Raw genomic sequence first — 19275 nt, 5'->3', positions numbered from 1 at the left:
GCGGCGGTCTCCTGTCTGCACCCTCAGCGTTGTCTGATTTGAACCCACAGATTTCAGCAATTTCGCTCAAGCCTCCAACTCCAACTTCCAGTTTTGTTCACACACAACGATCTGTCAGCGCAGATGTTACGTGAGCAGACTTTAGCGCAGACGAATCGTTGCTAGTTGACTGGCTATTAAAAGCTTCACACATAAGTGATGGATTGCACCAATCCATTGCAAGCCGTATCGCTCAGTCGGTCGCTACCCTCAGTCCTGCCACACATGAACAGTTTTCCAGGCAATTGCAACCAGTACTACGAACACCACTGTGTCGAGAATTTCTGTTACAGAAAATGAACTTCTATGCTTAGCAACAGTCTCAATAGAGCTCTATATCCCTACAAATACTTGCAAAAAATACATCGAAGAAAACGATAATAGTAACTTATGAAACTTATTTCGAAACACTTTCCTTTGGAACTGTACCTTACTGTACAGAATATATTGGGTTTTTCACTGAGGGCAAGTGGTCCTGTACATCTTCCTCGTGTGTTCATAAAATTTGTGTTTCGTTTACTAGTTCGCTCTCATTCAAATTCTGAGGGTGGCAGGGGTAAAATACAGGGAGCGAAAGGCTATTTACAATTTGTTCAGAAACCAGATGGCAGTTATAAGAGTCGAGGAACATGAAAGGGAAGCAGTGGTTGGGAAGGGAGTGAGACAGGGTTGTAGCCTATCACCGATGTTATTCAATCTGTATATTGCGCAAGCAGTAAAGGAAACAAAAGAAAAATTCGGAGTAGGAATTAAAATCCTTGGAGAAGAAATAAAAACTTTGAGGTTTGCCGACGACATTGTAATTCTGTCAGAGACAGCAAAGGACCTGGAAGAGCAGCTGAACAGAATGGACAGTGTCTTGACAACAAAAGATAAATGAGGATAATGGAATGTAGTCGAATTAAATCGGGTGATGCTGCCGGAATTAGATTAGGAAATGAGACACTTAAGGTAGTAAATGAGTTTGGCTATTTGGGGAGCAAAATAGCTGATGATGGTCGAAGTAGAGAGGATATAAAATGTAGACTGGCAATGGCAAGGAAAGCGTTTCTGAAGAAGAGAAATTTGTTAACATCGAGTATAGATTTAAGTGTCAGGAAATCTTTTCTGAAAGTATTTGTATGGAGTGTAGCCATGTATGGAAGTGAAACATGGGCGATAAATAGTTTGGACAAAAAGAGAATAGAAGCTTTCGAAATGTGGTGCTACAGAAGAATGCTGAAGATTAGATGGGTAGATCACATAACTAATGAGTAAGTATTGAATAGAATTGGAGAAAAGAGAAATTTGTGGCACAACTTGACAAGAAGAAGGGATCGGCTGTTAGGGCATATTCTGAGGCATCAAGGGATCACCAATTTAGTATTTGAGGGCAGCGTGGAGAGTAAAAATCGTAGAGGGAGACCAAGAGATGAATACACTAAACAAATTCAGAAGGATGTAGGTTGCAGTAGGTACTGGGAGATGAAGAAGCTTGCACAGGATAGAGTAGTATGGACAGCTGCATCAAACCAGTCTCTGCACTGAAGACCACAGCAACAGTTCGCAATTTCTTTTCAAAACTTCAATAAGCCTTGAAATTGTTTCATAAACAACTCAAAATCATCTGATGAAGCCCAGTGTATCGAAACTATTTCTATGAACATCCTATGAATTTTATATCTAAAGCGCAAGCTTCACAATGCTAATCACTGCAAAACGGAGAGTGTATTTTGTACTACTTAATATAACAATAGAGTACAAAAAATGGAAAAGTATGTAAGTGCCAAAAATTTTAAGAATGACTATTATAGTGAAAAGCGTTGTATAAGCCAAGCATAATGAAACGAGAAAGGTTGCAAGGGCCAGAAAAATTACTTCTAGTTTCAAGAGCAGGTCGAAGATAGCAGCACTGTGCAAGAGCCAGCGGGGCTGAGATGGGAAGGGATGTAAGTGCCACCGCCTTGATGTATATTCCAGAGCTACACAGTTGCTTTAGTTGGTGACAGTATGTTGACACAGCAGTGATTTCGGTCATTTCAAGTGTGTGTTTTAGAGTGTTCTTCAGTTGTGTGTTTAGTGTACCAACCAGAAAATGGAAAAGCCTGTCAGGAAGAAGGTGAAGCAAGAGAAAAGTGCCAGCTGTACATTAACAGTCTAGCGAAAGAGATACCTGCAAAACAATCACCAGCAGAACAGGCAAGCTGCTACTGTTAGTACAAGTGTAAATACATAAGCGGTGAACATAAACAGCTATTCTTTTAAGACTTTTATAAAGTTGATGAAGAAAGCCAAGGCACATATTTGTTTAATCATATTCAAATGGTACCTATTGGTCACAGACGTTATGGGATGTACTAAAGTGCAGTAGAGAGTAGGCAGACTTGTACTTTTGCTTATAATATCCCCGATCGTACAGGGAAAAACGTGCAAGTGTGAAAGGAAACATTGTTTTACAAACAAAAAAGAAATCAGGTTGCTTGGTTATGGCGACCAAAGATGGAAAACATCTGCATCATATGCACACTAGTTTTAATTTACAGAACATGATGGAAATCTTGTAAGATGTCATATAAACTCATTCCCCAGATACAAAGGTCACTAAAGCCGAAAAAAATCAAGTAATGAGTTTTTGCACCTGATCTAAATAAACACCAAATGTTCATGGTTTTTAAAAAACGAAATCCTTCACACCTTCACAGCTTCCAACAGCTACTTATACAACCTTATGTATGGAGCTACAACGAGTTATTTTTGTTCCAATGCTTACACATAGCACTATGTTTCATTGTAGACAGCTATCTTGCTACAATCTAGGAATACATGTTGGAGACAACAGTTCTGCATATATGTGTATGTGGCATGAAGGGATTGGAGGCCGTAGTGATAACTTAATAGCTTCTTGTTCGTTCAAAGTTGCTTCCACTGGAGGCCATTTTCCTCGTAATGGGCTTGTGTTATGTTTTGATAATTGCGGAGCAAAACAAAAGCCAAATGATGTTAATGTGTATTATTTATTTAGTCCACAAAGGAATTTATCGTTCAGTTGATGTGTAATATCTTGTAAGTGGACACAGCTACATGAGCTGTGACTGTGATTTTGAGATGATCAAGAAACAACGCAAAGCTGCGAAAGCGATAACACTTAAAGACCTTGATGCATTAGTTGCAGGTACAAAATTGACAACACCTTTTACTGTAGTATCTATGAATACTGATGCCTTCATAGATTTCAAAGGCCTCGCTAAAGACTACCTAAATACAAAGGATCTGGTTATAAGTAAAATTTCCGACTTCCACGTTTCCCACAAGAATACTAGCACAGTGCAAGTGGCATCAGTTTTGGGTCTTGAATGTGATGTTACGGTAACCCGTAAAAAAGTTGATATTTTAAAGAACTATGCTAATCTTGACAATGTACCGGATATTCATGAATTGCCAAAAATACACTTTAAAACCAAAATCTCACAAGAAAAGGAGAATGATCTTTTGAGATTGATAGATTATATAGAGAAAGAAGTAGACAAGGGCTCCTACAGAGAGGCCTGCAACATGGAGGTGTAGGAAGAAGATGAGGAATAGGACTGCTTGGAGGAAAGAAGTACAGTACTGTAAGTTTATTTCGAGTACCATATATATATATATATATATATATATATATATATATATATATATACGTGTTTTTAAAATAAAATTGGTTTAGTCAAAAACGATCAACTGTATCAGAACGAATTTCGAAAGTGAATAAAAAGTCAAAATATTATGTATATAGTTGAGACACCCAAAATAAATTTAGACATCTGATTCAGGTTTTGGTTTTCAAGTGGCTTATACTTACCAATGAAAGAAGAAGCGGAATAAAATGAAGACAAACAACTTTGCTTCAAAAAAACACCCAAAATTTTATTTTATACCTTTTTTATATTACCCTAGCCCTGTAAGAGTAAAATTATATGTAAAGTTATTAAATGTTCTCAAAATTACAGTGGACTTACCATATTTTTTAACATAAACCCCTGACTTACATCCTTTTCACAAACTCAGTAAGGCACTTACAGCGTTTTCCAGAAAACGAAAGGATGGCACTTACTTCTTTTTCCATGTACGCTTTGTTCCCTTTGTACATATTCATAAAAAACTGTTTTCATGTTTTGTAGAGGTATTTTGATATACACATATTTTTTCATAAAATTAATATAATCATCCAATATTTAAGACACATTTATTTAATATTGAAAATTTTAGTTTGTGGAGCTTACATCTTATTACATTCTTTGTACACAATTCACGTCTCAAAATAGTTCATGGTCACTGAATAACAAATGTAATGTAAAGTTCTTACTCAGCAAGGGAAAAGTGAAATGAATCCAAATTGCACAACCAAACTTAATAAATCGAGAAAAAGGTTACAGTCATCATGCAACACATCACTGCTAACCAGCTAGGCAGCAGGTCACTGCCTTCCATCACTCAAGTGGGTGTCCTTTAGTGGAGGGTCTTTCCCTTTCTCCTTTGACTTACACAACTTCTTGTGGATTGTCCATTCTACCTGTGCACTCTTGGATAGGTCTGCATTTATTGTCAACATCTGGTGTGGTCAACCAGGGCGCCTTTTCGTGAATGGAGTGTTCTCTGCAACTGGTCAGGCTGGAAGCTCATACAGGTGAGGATGTTCCTGCGTAAATGATTTCGAAGTATCCAACGTTAAATATAGCTTGTAACTTCTAGAGTTTCTTTCAGTTTTCCTCCAATTTGCATACTATTTTATTTTCCAAAAAGAAATATGGAAATTAATATACATAACAATGTTTACACTTCCACTGAACAGTTTTTTTTTTGGGCAGATTACTCATGACTCCTAAGATGCACACCCCTCTGCATCTTTGAATCCAAGTGGCAGACTAAATTGAGCCCAATTCACACCAAACATCCATGGAATGGAATGGAATGTCAGGCAGTGTGACTGCCAAATTATATTTGTATTTCTTCATTCACCCTGTAAATGGTGATTTAATACATAGTTTGCACAAATTATATAAGATAGATCAGGCTTTAAACAGCACACACTAATTTATACCTAATGTGATTTAGAAAACGACATTCAATAAACGTTGAATTTTGGTAAAATAATTATAATAACAATAAGAGAATTGAAAAAAATGGTATGGTGAAGAATATGTGATCCAGTACACTATATTTTCTTGGTGCCCCAAAAACTCAAAACCAGAGTAGAAGCTGTGATCAAGCAAGTACTCCTTTGGTTTCACTTTAAACTTACGTGAATTTTGTATCTCTTTCAGATAGGATAGCATGTGGCTATACAATATTGTGCCAGTATGATACACTCCCCCTTATAAATGTTTGTACTTACTGTGTCGACATGCAGGTAATGCTTCTGCCTAGTATCATGAGAGCAGAAATCATAAATATGCTTGAAGATATTTTTTTCTTTAATATGCGTACTTTTATGAACATAAGTATCTCGTAGATATCTCAATAAGGAAGAGTCAGTATATTGAGACTTTTAAATATTGGCCTACAGGAGTCTCTGAATTTAGCATGTGTTAGTGTTCTAACATTTTTATAGCCTAAATATTTTTCTGCTACATATGGAGTTCCACTGAAAGATAATTCCATACGTCAGCAGTGAATGGATAGTGCAATGGTACCTTGTGACCACTGATGTGCAGTTTGTTTTTATGAGAGGATTCTTACAGCATATGTGACTGTATGTAACTTTTTATTTACATTATTCAGGTGTGGCTCCCATTTCAGGTTATCCTGGATATGTATACCTAAAAATTTTGTCACATGAGACAGTTTTCAGTCAATGCTAAAAACTGGTGTTGCCACATGTAGTTTCTGTGAGATGTGTAAACTGACTGTCAATGTTTTTTTCAGAATTCAGTACTAGTTTGTTCGTTCCAAACCGCTGTGTTAAATTTTGTGTTACATCTGCACCTGTTTTTTGTAGGTATCTTCATCACAGGAGTTAATTAGGATATTTATTATTTGCAAAAGTACTGGTGTCCCTTTGGTTAATTCTCTAATAAATAATTAACATAAAGAATGAAAATGAATGGGCCCAAGGACTGACCCTCGAGGGACTCCAGATGGATTTTTTTCTGTTTATTACTATGAAAATGAGAAATTTTGTGAGTTTTTAATCTGTATTTATTTGAGTGACCTGTTGATGGTCATGCAAGTAAGAGTGTATCCACCTGTTTAGTAGGCCTTTTATTCCATAATTCCTTAGCTTCTGTAACAGGATATCATGATCAATTATATTAAAAGCTTTACTAAGATCAAGGAATATGCCAGAAATATGTTACTTATAATCGACTACACTTAGAGTTTCGTCCAGGATGGTGAACTTGACTGACTGTGTTGATCTGCCATTTCTGAATCCATGTTGTGAATCACTTATTAACGTTTCCTTATTTAGAAAGGCTTTAGTCTCCTAAGAAACAGTTTTTCAAGAATTTTGCCAAAGCTTGACAGTACTGATACAGGATGAGTTGAAAATATCTGTTAATGTTTCTATGATAAATACTGCACTTGCTTTGATGATAATACCTGCTATTTTATCAGCACCTTCTGAATATTTTGGGTAATCTTTTATAATTATAAATAATTCTTCAGGTGTTGTAGGAGACATGAACATAATTCTTGCACAACATACGAATCTGATTATAGTGTGTTGCTGTCTGGTTGTGATTTGTAATGTTTCATAATCAGGTGGTGTGCTATATTTGAAAAGTAATTGTTAAATTTATTAGTCCTTACGATGAGGTCAGTTATCTGATTGTTATTTTCTTATAAGGTTCTATGGTGTCATGGGCTAATGACATAGTGGCTGTTTCTGTTTTGATGGTGGTGGTGGTTAGTGTTTAACGTCCCGTTGACAACGAGGTCATTAGAGACGGAGCGCAAGCTCAGGTTAGGGAAGGATTGGGAAGGAAATCGGCCGTGCCCTTTCACAGGAACCATCCCGGCATGTGCCTGAAACGATTTAGGGAAATCACGGAAAGCCTAAATCAGGATGGCCGGAGACGGGATTGAACCGTTGTCCTCCCGAATGCGAGTCCAGTGTGCTAACCACTGCGCCACCTCGCTCGGTCTGTTTTGATGATTCTCCAGAGTGCATTACTCTTGTTCCATAAATTTTCTATGTTTTTGTCATTTTCCTTCTTCTTTACTTTTGATAAAAATTTTCTAAGTATTCGTTTGTATTCTTTAAAATAATTTACAAGAACAAGATTTGTGGTTTGCTTCGGGTATTCACATAATTTCCTTTATGGCATCACATTTTTATTCCTGTTGTGATCCATTTATTTCGTCTATACACAGAATTTATTACTGATGTTTGTTCACTTTCAAAAAAGTGTTTGTAAGCGGCCATAAATTTATCGAACTTGTCATCTGTGTTGTTTGAACTGCAAGCATCATTCCAGTTTGATCTTCTCGAGGCAAAATAAAATTTCCTGATGTAAGATAAAGTTGTTGTATCTCCTGGAATAGCTGTTATTACTATTTGGGCATGGTGATCACTAAAACCAGTGTTTACAATTTGTTTGTTCTGGGTATATTTTTCTCTATTTAGAAAAACTTGATCAGTGGCTTCTGCTGATGTACTAGTTGGGTTAGTGACAGTTGATTTAAGTTAAATGACTTCAGAAGATCTTTGAATCGATTATTAAATTTATTGAGTTTGGAGAAATCAACATTGAAGTCCTCAAATATGAAAATATTTTTCTTGAGGATATCAAAATTCTCTAACAGCTCTTCCATATTACTTTTTACAACTTTTTTGTCACTATCCCGTGACTTACGTACACAGATGATTACTGTGTTTTATTTAGTAGTTCTGCAATTAACAGTTGTATGTCTCTATCCCTGGATAAGCTATCAGATTTGGTTACATTATTGAATTCTATATTTCCTCGGACATATGTGCAGCTACCACCATATCTGGGTATTTTTCTACAAAATGTGCCTGCTAATTCGAACTGAGGTAGATGTGTCAGTGCTCAGTAAAACATAAAACAGAAATATCACTCAAAGCGTTTAACAAGGCTTCTGTTTCATTCAGCTTGTTGGAAAGAGTCTCAACATTCTGGTGGAGCGTTTTAAGTTTCAACCAAGGATTATATTGTGTGTTGCTTAATCACTTACCTCAGTTTTGGATGTACCATTGTTGGGTGCAAAGAAATTCTCCTCATTTTGGGTAATGTCTTCTTGCTAGATGGTTCCCTGGTTCTGCTTTCTTGTGCTGTGATGCTTCTAACGATAATCCACTTCTCGAGTTTTCATTTTTAGCACTTGCACCTCACTGGGTTTCAAACTGTATTTACTTCTCTGAAATACTGATTTCTTCAGGCAGACTTGTTGTTTCTAAGACAAATGCACCTGTATTGTACAACCGCTAATTTTAACTAACGAAGAAAGCCTACTGCATACTTACTCCTTCCCCTGTATGTTCAAGAGAAAATCGTGACGTGTGGATATATTACATCCCACTCTTTTCATTTCAAAATTTATTGATATTCTGCTTGTTACACGATTTCGAACAGTTCACTGTTTGCACTAAATGATGATTAACCATGCTGATTTTCTTTTTTATGTATTATTTGTCGTATCCTTTACGAACTGGGCGTAAAACAACATTTGTCTTAGTACTGATATCGAGGACACTTGCTTAGACATTATCAGTGTTTTCAGGAATGTTGTTGTTTAGTTGTTTAGTATCGTCTGATCCATTTTCACACTAGGTGCAACGCCAACGTCAGTTCAGTTAGCGGATCGTTAGGAAGACAACATATTAGAGCCTCACACAATGACATAAACCTATAGTTTGAAAACACTTCCTGCTTTTCAAGTTATTTTATTGAGCTACTGCACATGTGACGCACTCGCTGGCATTTATTCGCGTATCTGATCAGATGTGGACAAAAGCCCATACAAGAAGTGCAGATCGATTTATGAACGATGTGTTGTACTTGATTCTATCACAGCCGATACTCTATAGACGGTGATTCCACAAAGCTCTGAAAGCGGTGTTACGTATTTAGGATCGAAAGAAAATTATATATCGTTCGGTCACAAAATGCATAAAATTTCCATTTAAAAGCTTACATACGTTTATGGTAGTGGATTTTTAATGAATTAAAGGCCACATCTTTCAAATTACAGATAATGAACCTGAAAAAGCGATAAGAAAGTAGCCGTTCCAGAGAGTTCCTTTAAAAATCTTTTTGACAAGCGAAATACCCTTTCTGTTGCTATCATAAACACCCGTGGGGCAAGTGTTGAATACAGTAGGGGAGTGTGAAGGTAAGGCCGTATGATGCCGGCCTCTTGGCACTGCTGTGCGAAGTGAACTATGCACTGCGAAATTGTGCTGTCTTAAGCGCTACGACAGCGAATTGTTCGCCGCGCTGTCGGAATGTTGAGTATACTGTTCGTTGACGAGGACGTGCAGTTATAAATTGTCTTCACTTGCGGTGGAACAGATAAAGGCCGACGATGAAAGGAGAAATGTCTGTGTTTTTCTATTGTAATTTGTTAATTTTTACTTTATTTACGACGTGTAGCCCTTCTCCAGCTTCGCCTCACATTCATGCGCACAATCGTGGCCAAGAAAGAGAGGAGGATGGCGGTTATGTTCCAAGAGATGCTCAACATTATGCTGGAGGCGAACATCATTCAGAATTTGACCATGTAGCTATCCTAGGTAAGAAAATCGTCCTACAATGAACAGAAATGGCAATTGTTTGGTTATAGAAAGTGTCAGAATCAAGCGCTGACCAGCTAACATTTTTCATTTATAATTTTTAAACATTACCTAAAGCAGTCTGAAACTAAAATAACTATATTTGTACCTATCTCGGCAGTTTCAAAAACAATTCTCTGTTGCGGATCTATTGTGCACTTGTGTTTTATTGGATGACAAGTTCACATGCTTGTAGAAAGGAATGTCACTTTTGTTTTAGTGATAATCCGCCTTTCTTCGTTTTAATCACAGAACCATTAAAGACCATCATAGTTAATTTAGCATACGCATATTTTTTACCTAAGTTGCAATAGCATTGCTGCCTTTGTGGTGGTTATAAATGGACTGTGTTCAACAATAGTTATCCAAGCGCCAAAACTGAGATATTCTTAGATTGTGGCCGTCGTTGCTCTCAGAAGGGCTTCTCTAGTTTAGAAAAAGAACTAGGCCGACACAAGAACAGCTGTGTTACATTAATTTCTTGTAAAAACAATAATTATATGCACTGTTCCGTAATTCTATTGAAGCATGCCCCTTCTTACACACTGCCCCAACAATAATGTGAACGAGGTTTCATAATGAACGAATTAGGCCTAATTGTGAATAGTAAAATCCGTATTGGAAACGGGGTAAGAACATAATTTTAGAAGTAGTGGGATAAAAATACTTATTTTTCTTTTTTTACACGATGCTGACCATTATTTTCTTCCTGACTAGAAGCTTTTAGTATGTTGTTACCTGCCATGTATAACAATTTAGGATACAGGTAATTTCACAATCGGGAGACTTTTAGCAGCTATAACTGCACTTCCCTCATAGTTTTTTATTGTACTTTGTCCATGAGAACTTCATTGTTAAGGGAGATTGAAGTTTGAGCGATTGGGTTGCCATCGATAATGTGTTCATTCAGTAGAGATGAGCTACCTTCAGGTATTGTAACATTTTTATGGCTCTGATTAATTCTGATGTCTATATGAGGATTTGGTATCAGGAAGAGTAGGCAGCTTCAGGACAAAGTTCTAGATCTGTGAATAGTAAAATTCGCCATGTATCTAGCTGGCAAACTAGAATAATATGTGTAATTTAATAGTAATTGTAAAATCATGTATTTCCAATAGGAGATAACAATGGACTTGCATATGAAGGAGTGCATTTGTTGTTTGAGGCATAGTGGATGTTATATAGCATATACATTGTTGTGCAAAACTTGAAGTGAAAGTAACATTCACATAGAAAGAACTGCTACACTGTAGTAGAGAAGCTAACTGAAAAGATTGTGTAGTGAGGAAACGGAAATAACAAATTTATTCAAAGACAGTAATTGCACTGAAGTCATTGAGATTCAAGATGGTTCCGTTGAAAGTTCAAATGGCAGGATATAGGTCGTGTGATCACTGATGGCAATGCTTCAACATTGTGCTCCCATGCTGGTCACAAGGTTGGAGGAGGATCTTGTGGTAGAATGTTCCATTTCTCCTCCAGCTAGGTTGACAGCTGTAGGATGGTTGTTGGTGTCTGTGGACGTGCTGCAATACATCTCCCCAGTGCGTCCCACATGTGCTCAGTAGGTCTTTAGTTGGGGGAACAGGTACGCTAGTCCATCCGCTTTGTTCCAAGAACTCCTCGACCTTTGCTATTCGATACAGTCGTGCATAAAAATGAAATTAGGGCCAAATGCAAACCTCAAAAAATGCACATGGTGAAGGAGTACAGTGTCACAATAACATTAAATGGTGAATGTACCATGTTCAAAGGTTTGGAGGTCAGTATGTACATGCAGTATTATGCCTTCCCACACTAGCAAAATGATAATGTACAACAATGTTCTTGGATGCCTCACATGTTCCCACCACCCACCATATGAGGATACAGCATTGTTGGACATGATTTGTTTTGGTGGGCGATGTTTTGTGGTCTGGGTAGGTATAATGTCACATGGGCATTCTGGCCTCCAAATCTTTAAGCAAGTTACTCTCTAGTCAAAGTTATTGTTACACTATACTCCTTTTCCATGTGTGCCTTTCACAGGTGAATTCGGTCTGACTTTGTCTTTATGGATTAAAATATGCAACTGTATGAAACAGTGCAGATGGAGTAGCTCTTTGAATGATACGATATTCAACAAATGGACTGGTGTGCTCGTTCATGCCCTCCTCCCTCCCCACCCAACTTACATCCCACTGAGCACATGTAAGATGCATTGGGGAGACATATTTCTGCTCATCCACATGCACCAGCAACCATGCAGTAGTTGGCAACCATGCTGGTAGAGAAAAGGAACACCTTACTGCAAGAACTCGTTACAAATTTCATGGCCAGCATAGGAGCATGTTTCAAAGCATGCATTGCCACCCCTGTGGTGATCACACACCCCATTAGCAGTCATATTTGTAGAATCATCATAAATTGTCGTGTCTTCAATATAATTATTGTCTTTGAAGAAAAGTATCATATTTGTTCGTCTGATTGCATATTTCTGTATCTTTTGCACTACACTGTTGTAGTATTTTCTATGTGTGGTCCAAGGTCATTCAAGCTATGTTGCTTGGCAGTGACACATCATACCAGTGTTGTTTTTTCCTGGTGTTTTGCTCACTAGTGTAAAGTTTCCTCACGCAAATACTTTTAAGAGTCTTTTTTCTCAATGAGGTGTTGGGTAGTTTATTGAAATATCATTTTTTCCTCGATTCGATTCAGCCTACTTATTAGGGTCCGATATGCCCTCTAATCATCAATGTTCTTCTGTTGTGCCACTGTTCAGAAGTTTCAGTTCTCTTATTGTCTGAACTGTTTACTGTCAATGTTTTACTTCTGTACAAAGATTCACTCCAAATACCTTCGTAATGATTAAATGTGTATTCTACTCACTGAACAGAAGTGCTGAGTTGTTGACAAGCGCACACACAGAAGAGAAGAAAAATTGTTACTTTTGGAATTGGTCCTTTCTGGAGCTAGAGTAGAAATACACACAAACTTGGCCAGCATTGGGGCAGGGGAGAAATACTACTATTAATGCGTCATTAGCTAATCCAATTCCTGCAGCACTGCCTCATTTAATGACCTCTTTGCAAGACCTCATCTATTTAGGTCAACTGATCCTCCAAGGCGATTGCACAGAATTACAGTGTCACTGGCAAACTTCAGTTTTTATTTCGTCTTCCTAAACCTTAATTCTGTTGCCAAATTTCTTTGTAGTTCTCTTTTTCTGGTTGCTCAGTGCGCAGCTAAGCTAGCTGAGCTTGTTTGAAACTACTGAGAATTTGTAGCCTCTGATGTTTGATTGTTAGGAAATGAAGCATTAGGACCAGAAAAATGTGTAACGGAAATAAGAAGAGGGCGACAATACCAGCCAAAAAATCCTGCGTTGTATGTTTCCTTTTGTTCTCATCTATTGTCAGCATTTCTTGTTTACATTTTTATGTTGCCATATAATAACAAAATAAGTGTAGTGTACAAATGATATCAATTGTTTGCCAGGGATAAGTCCCTGCAGACGCAATATCCTCTGTGCCCGCGGTGGCTCAGATGGATAGAGCGTCTGCCATGTAAGCAGGAGATCCCGGGTTCGAGTCCCGGTCGGAGCACACATTTTCAACATGTCCCCAATGAAGTACATCAACGTCTGTTTGCAGCTAGGGTGTCCATTTAATTATCATTTTAAAAGAAGTGTGTTCGCTTGTTGGTACATTAATTTTCTGTAATATATGCAAGTCCACATAATCATTTTCTACTAGACCATATAAACTGTGTTCAAATGTGTGTTACAATTTTCTTTGGACAGGCAGTGTAAAGGAAGCAGAGGCATTTGATCAGCTGGAACCAGAGGAAGCCAAACGAAGGTTACGGATATTGCTCACCAAAATGGATTTGAATAATGATCAGATGATTGACAGAAATGAGTTACATGCTTGGATAATACGTTCATTCAAGTAAGTTCATTTAATTGTTTGTGTTTGTTTCTTTATCACCTGTTTAGGGTCATGGGGAAACACTTAATGTTCTTCGTTTTACCTCCTCTCATTTCCTAAATTGTTTCATGCTTCACCTCCTTCTCTTCTGCCCATTTTCTTAACAACTGTTTCCTTCTCTGTCAGTCAGTGAGATGAACAATGCTTGGCATAATTGCCTCTTATTCATGAGGATAAAAGAGAGTAGGCCTAATCCTTTTCAAGCCATTCAGATTTGTCTTTTGTGGCTTATGTAAATCATTCTAAGTGAATTCCATGATTGTTCCTATGGGCTTATTCTCCATTTGTAAAGACTTCATAATTAATAGATCATTAAATCCAAATCTTTCTACCCTCTTTCCTTCTATCTCCCCATTGGCGAGTATATTCCTACTCTTTATATCCTTTCATTGAACAGTAGTAAATCAGTGTTTGTATTTTTCTAGTATACATTTTCATATTACCTTCTAAAGTTATTGAACCAACGTGATTCCTACCCATTGTCTTTATTATATTTAGCTTCAGATTTCTCTCTTCTTTCTCTGGTCATTTTCAACCGTGTCTTTGAAGTGTTACTGTCTCAAATGCATAGATCACTTAGAGGCTTCAGTAACCTTGATTCATAGGATCTGATATGAATATTCACTAATATAATAATGTTGGTATACACTTCTCTGGTCATATGGTAGTCAGTGATCTTTATCCTGACTTTATCCCCTCATTAGCATTTTTTAAAAATTTATTAATCTTTCACATGATAACTTCTGGCATTTTCAGTGTACGTGTCTTGATTTATAGTTCTTAAAGCCCTTTTTGCTCAAAGTTTTGAGCTGTTGAAACTTCGTGGCAGGTTAGCCACACCAGAACTCAAACCAGGAACCTTGTCTTTCACAGGAAATGTATTCACTGACTGAGCTACACAGGCATCACACAAAATTCAACCTCACAGCTTTATCTCTACAGTGCCTCCTCCTATGTTCCAGACTTCACAAAAGCACTCTTTCTCACCTTGCAGGACCAGCACTTTTGGCAGTAGGGGTATTGAGCAGAAATGTTTTAGCCACAGCCTTGGGATTATTTTCATACAATGCTAATCATTTGCCTATTGAAGCATACCTATTTGATATTTGTTGTATGCTGCCTTCATGGTGCTGCAGTTTTAAGGACAGCACTGTACGGCCTTTCTGTCGAGAGAGGAGTGTGATTTATATTGGTGGATTGATGACATTATTGTGATGTAGCCTTAAAACACTACTGACAGCCATGGGTTCTATTGTCTATTTAGCACTGAATGTGCACTGTATACATAACCAATCTTCATACATTACTGAGAGGACTGTAAATAATCTTCATTATCCATATGCCTAAAGGAGGAAAATTAAGTGAAGAAAAAGAGTTCACAGTTGTACACTGATGGCAAATTATATTATTATGTAACCAATTGACCCTTTATTTGTTGATGTGTAAAATTTTGTTGAACTTTCACAGTCATCTGAATTACTTTTAATTTTAATCTCTGGTGTTACATTTATGTATGGCACACTGTTACATGGTTTTGTTAGTAATCTTCTATAAATGTAGTACTTACTCCAGTTTGGAAAATAAATTTATAAATCACAGGATTTTGTAGTGTTGCATCCAGAGCCGCGCGACTGCTACGGTCGCAGGTTCGAATCCTGCCTTGGGCTTGAATGTGTGTGATGTCCTTAGGTTAGTTAGGTTTAAGTAGTTCTAAGTTCTAGGGGACTGATGACCATAGATGTTAAGTCCCATAGTGCTCAGAGCCATTTGAACCATTTGATAGTGTTGCAGTGTGTAACTAAAAATATTAGCGGGCAGCTATGTGGAGAAATGTACGAAGTCTTGCACCTTAACTACCTCCACAAAATGAAATTTAAGATTATACAGGCTAAGAGTTGTGTAGTTATGCAGTCTGCATTGTGCTACACATTAAGTTTGTAGGCTTTACTTTCATTTTGTTTTAATTAAATTTAAATTTTATGTCTTGATTTATTTTGCTAATTATTGTGTACTGGATTCCATTTTTAGAATGCTATCAGAGGAAGATGCAAATGACCGTTTTGAAGATGCTGATGAAAATGAGGATGGGAAGGTGACATGGGCAGAATATGCTGCTGACTCATTTGGACTGGGTGCTAATGAAGATGATGATGTTTCCAATGATAGCAATGACAGTGACGCAAAGGTCTGTAATCATTGTTGTTGACGTATAGGCCTACAGTTACTGATTGAGCTTTTTAGGGATGTTTGTGTCCAGTTGTAAGTATAAGTTACATCTAACAGATGGATCACATGCCGGCTTTTGGATTACGGTGGATGTGTTCTTAATATTGGTGCAATGCCAGATTTTCAAAGCTGTTTTATTTTTTCTGTTATATGCTTTATCCTTAGTTCAGTGCCTTATACTTATCCGCATTTCCATTTTTTATGCAGAAAGATAACTTACAGAATGATTTATTAGGCCATACCAGTTTATTAACTTTCTGCATATAATGTGCTGAATCTTGTACGCAATTGTATTTCTTCCATATCAAAGGTGTCAAAAGAAAGGAAAAAGAAGAAATAGTAAAGGAGTAATTGTATGTCTAATCCATCAGTCAATCCACAAAATGGCCAATGTTGTTACTGAGGCTGGGATCGTGCGTGAAAATTATTTTGGGCTTGTCAATTCTTTCCCTGTCCCAAGGGTTTACAGATTGCTTACCTAATCCTTCCGGACCCACTGTTGGACTGTCAGACATTATGGTTTTCTAGTACAGCTCCGATGTCGGACTATGTCAGCCAAGTTTCCATTATTGTTAACGTAAAATAAATGATCAGGAGAATGTAGTGAGTAGAAAAATTGGGTTGAAAAGGGTTAATTCTCATTGCCTTCTTCTCATATCCATGTCAACAGATCTGTATTTAATCTCTTAATGTAATGTTGAACTGAAAGTGTGGAATGGGTAGAAGTTGTCCACCAAGTATTACATAGCCAGTTGCAGTGGCTTTTTTTCACAACTACTATAAATTGTGCATTGTTTCTTCTTGGAATGGACTGTGATAGATAGCTTTTCAGGTTTGTGTTTTAAGGGTTGGATGTATAAATTTAGCTGACAGAAGCTCAATTTTGACCCCATCCCAGAAAACTAATGCAGTTAATATATTCACTATGTTATGTGGCACTTAACTTGGCTCAAATGAAAGAGGTTTATTGTTAATATAAATTAGGACAATATATGCATGACAACACTGCTGAATAAGCTGTCAACATGGTTATCATTCTTAGATCACAGATGTGACATGTACATAATAGATACACAGTATTTATTATTGAAGGTTTTGTGTTGTAAAGATGGAAGAAAATAAGCAAAAGAAGGTGTTCTAAAAAAATATTTTCACAGCTATAAAATATTTTTTGCTGGAACTAGTATTTGATGAGTAACTTGTGTAAAATGTTAATAATAAGATGTACATTGCAGTTAGTGATTGTTTCCTTTTTGGTTGGTTGCGGAAGTAGTTCTGTTTTTTTAATTGTTGCAAATAATTTTTGTCCAGAAAACACATCAGTTTTATTGTTTATCATTCAGTCAAAAAATTGGTTAACTCTTTCATGGAATAAGCAGCAAGATCATTGGAACTCAGTTCCTGTTTTACAATCATCAGAAAAGTTGGATATCATCTGTAATGTAATTGGAAAAACACAGCAATCCTCTAAGACTCTTGCACACAGAAAGCTCCACACTACAATGGCCCAGAATGTAGAAAGACAACAGGAGATGTTTTCAAGTCACGTGGTTTCATAAAGAAGTGTTGTTAAAATTCTCTTTATGACCAATACCAATGAATACGTCATCCGGTAGCTGATAATACACAGTCACCTGGTTGCTTAATACCAGGGCTGATTCGACTCCGAACACAACCTGGTGCCAACTATGGTGTCACATTGCAATACATCTTATGTATCATTGGCCATGGATTTAGGCAGTTTTCTGTGTGGATGAAAGTTCCAATAGTTAACAGGTTTCAGGGTCCTCAAAATGCTAAATAAACTGTTGATGCAGAGAACGACGGAGTTATGAGTAGGTTGAGCTGTTGCCAATCTGAAGATTGATTTGAACACTACAATTACTTACTGGGAATGATTCTCTTTATGATTATTTCCTTGCCTTCCTCTGATTTTCTAATTAACTTACCCAGCAAGTTATTTGAAAGTCCAGTTTGATGTGGTTAATGAACATTGGTTCAGCTCAGCCTTTTCAGCACTAACAGATATTGCCAGAGGTAAAAATTGATAATTGCAAGCAAAACTTTCTGAATGACTAGGAACTGAACCCCAGACCTTTGTGTCTGTAGACCAGCACATAACCATAGTGCTACTAAACTTGGAGGCTAGTAAAGATATCAATGGTAATTTACCCACATGTGTGCCATCATCATTGTTCATGCAGTTGTCATACCAGTTTAGACATTGTGGACATCCAGCACCAAAATTACCAACATTCTGTACACATTGATTTCTGTAGAATTTATGTACAGGGCACTTTCTGTTGTTCAAGCCACAAGAAGTGTTCAATCATTATTGGCTACTGTTGATCTGCAGACACTTCTGTTCACTGCAAACAGTGCTAATTTTCCTTTCTTGCTTTCACAGTGTCTATGAAATGTCTTTAAACTCTTCCACATCAATTCTTATGGAAGCAATTATCTGCACTCATGACTTAGGCAGCAGACAATTTTCTTAAACTAACTACACATGTTGGGGAAAAAAATGTTGAAACCTCAGCAGTGCATTCAGATATTTACTTACGTATCTTTTGTGGTAGGAACTAGTTCTTTATTATTTATTTCTTTTAGACTTGTATTTGCACAAAATTAAATCTGCTCTTAGTGTAAATAGTTTGTGAACTGATGAGTGCAACTGAACTTCACTTGATCTGTGTAATTTTGCTAGTTAAAGTTGATACCAGTTCAAAGTGAAATAAGGTGTGGTCAGAGATTACAAAGTTCAGCCTGATCAGAATTCATTTTTTATCTTAATGTCAGATAAGTTGTTTTAGACACTTTGACCTAAACAAGGCAAGGATTGACAGTGTAGGGCAGATTTTGTTTGGTAGAAGAGCTGTGATTCCTTGCATGTGGGTAGGAAAGTTGTTTTCGTTGAATCTTGGTATGAAAGTCAATGAGAAGTCTGACACGACTTTGATTTGGTTCAAAAGGCAACACTGCACAACACAAATTTCAATCCAGAACAGTGTTGGGGATGGAGACAACTGCAAGTTTGTAGGTTCATTGGTTTGGTGGTTCTAAACATCTCTAGAATAGGGTTGCCAGCAGGATAGTGAGCAGGTTGACGTGACAGGTTTGGAAAAAGGATGGCTGCTGAGAGCCGGTCAACCATTTTGAGAAAGAGGAATTACCACAATGGGAAAAAAAGATGATGATCCTGGTCTGAGCTGCCAGAGTTGGCAGACATCACTGCATGAGGTGGGCTTGATTGTGAGAGTGAGTGGTGTAAGTTTTTCTCCTTCTTTTTCT

General features: G+C 37.2%; 1 protein-coding gene across 1 annotated transcript in view; it reads left to right on the top strand.

Annotated features, from left to right (window-relative positions):
* Nucleotides 1-9066: 9066 nt before the first annotated feature.
* Nucleotides 9067-19275, top strand: part of LOC126237038 (reticulocalbin-2) — a 43770-nt gene continuing 33561 nt past the window's right edge. Inside the window, exons 1-3 of the mRNA XM_049946799.1 lie at nucleotides 9067-9751; nucleotides 13572-13719; nucleotides 15787-15943. Coding sequence (XP_049802756.1) covers nucleotides 9544-9751; nucleotides 13572-13719; nucleotides 15787-15943 — 513 coding nt within the window. The 5' untranslated portion in view covers nucleotides 9067-9543. The remainder of the gene's footprint in view (nucleotides 9752-13571; nucleotides 13720-15786; nucleotides 15944-19275) is intronic.

This window comes from Schistocerca nitens, chromosome 2 (genome assembly GCF_023898315.1).
Source record: "Schistocerca nitens isolate TAMUIC-IGC-003100 chromosome 2, iqSchNite1.1, whole genome shotgun sequence".
Classification (NCBI taxonomy): domain Eukaryota; kingdom Metazoa; phylum Arthropoda; class Insecta; order Orthoptera; family Acrididae; genus Schistocerca; species Schistocerca nitens.
The sequence above is the reverse complement of the archived record's forward strand: the minus strand, read 5'-3'. Positions and strand labels throughout refer to the sequence as shown.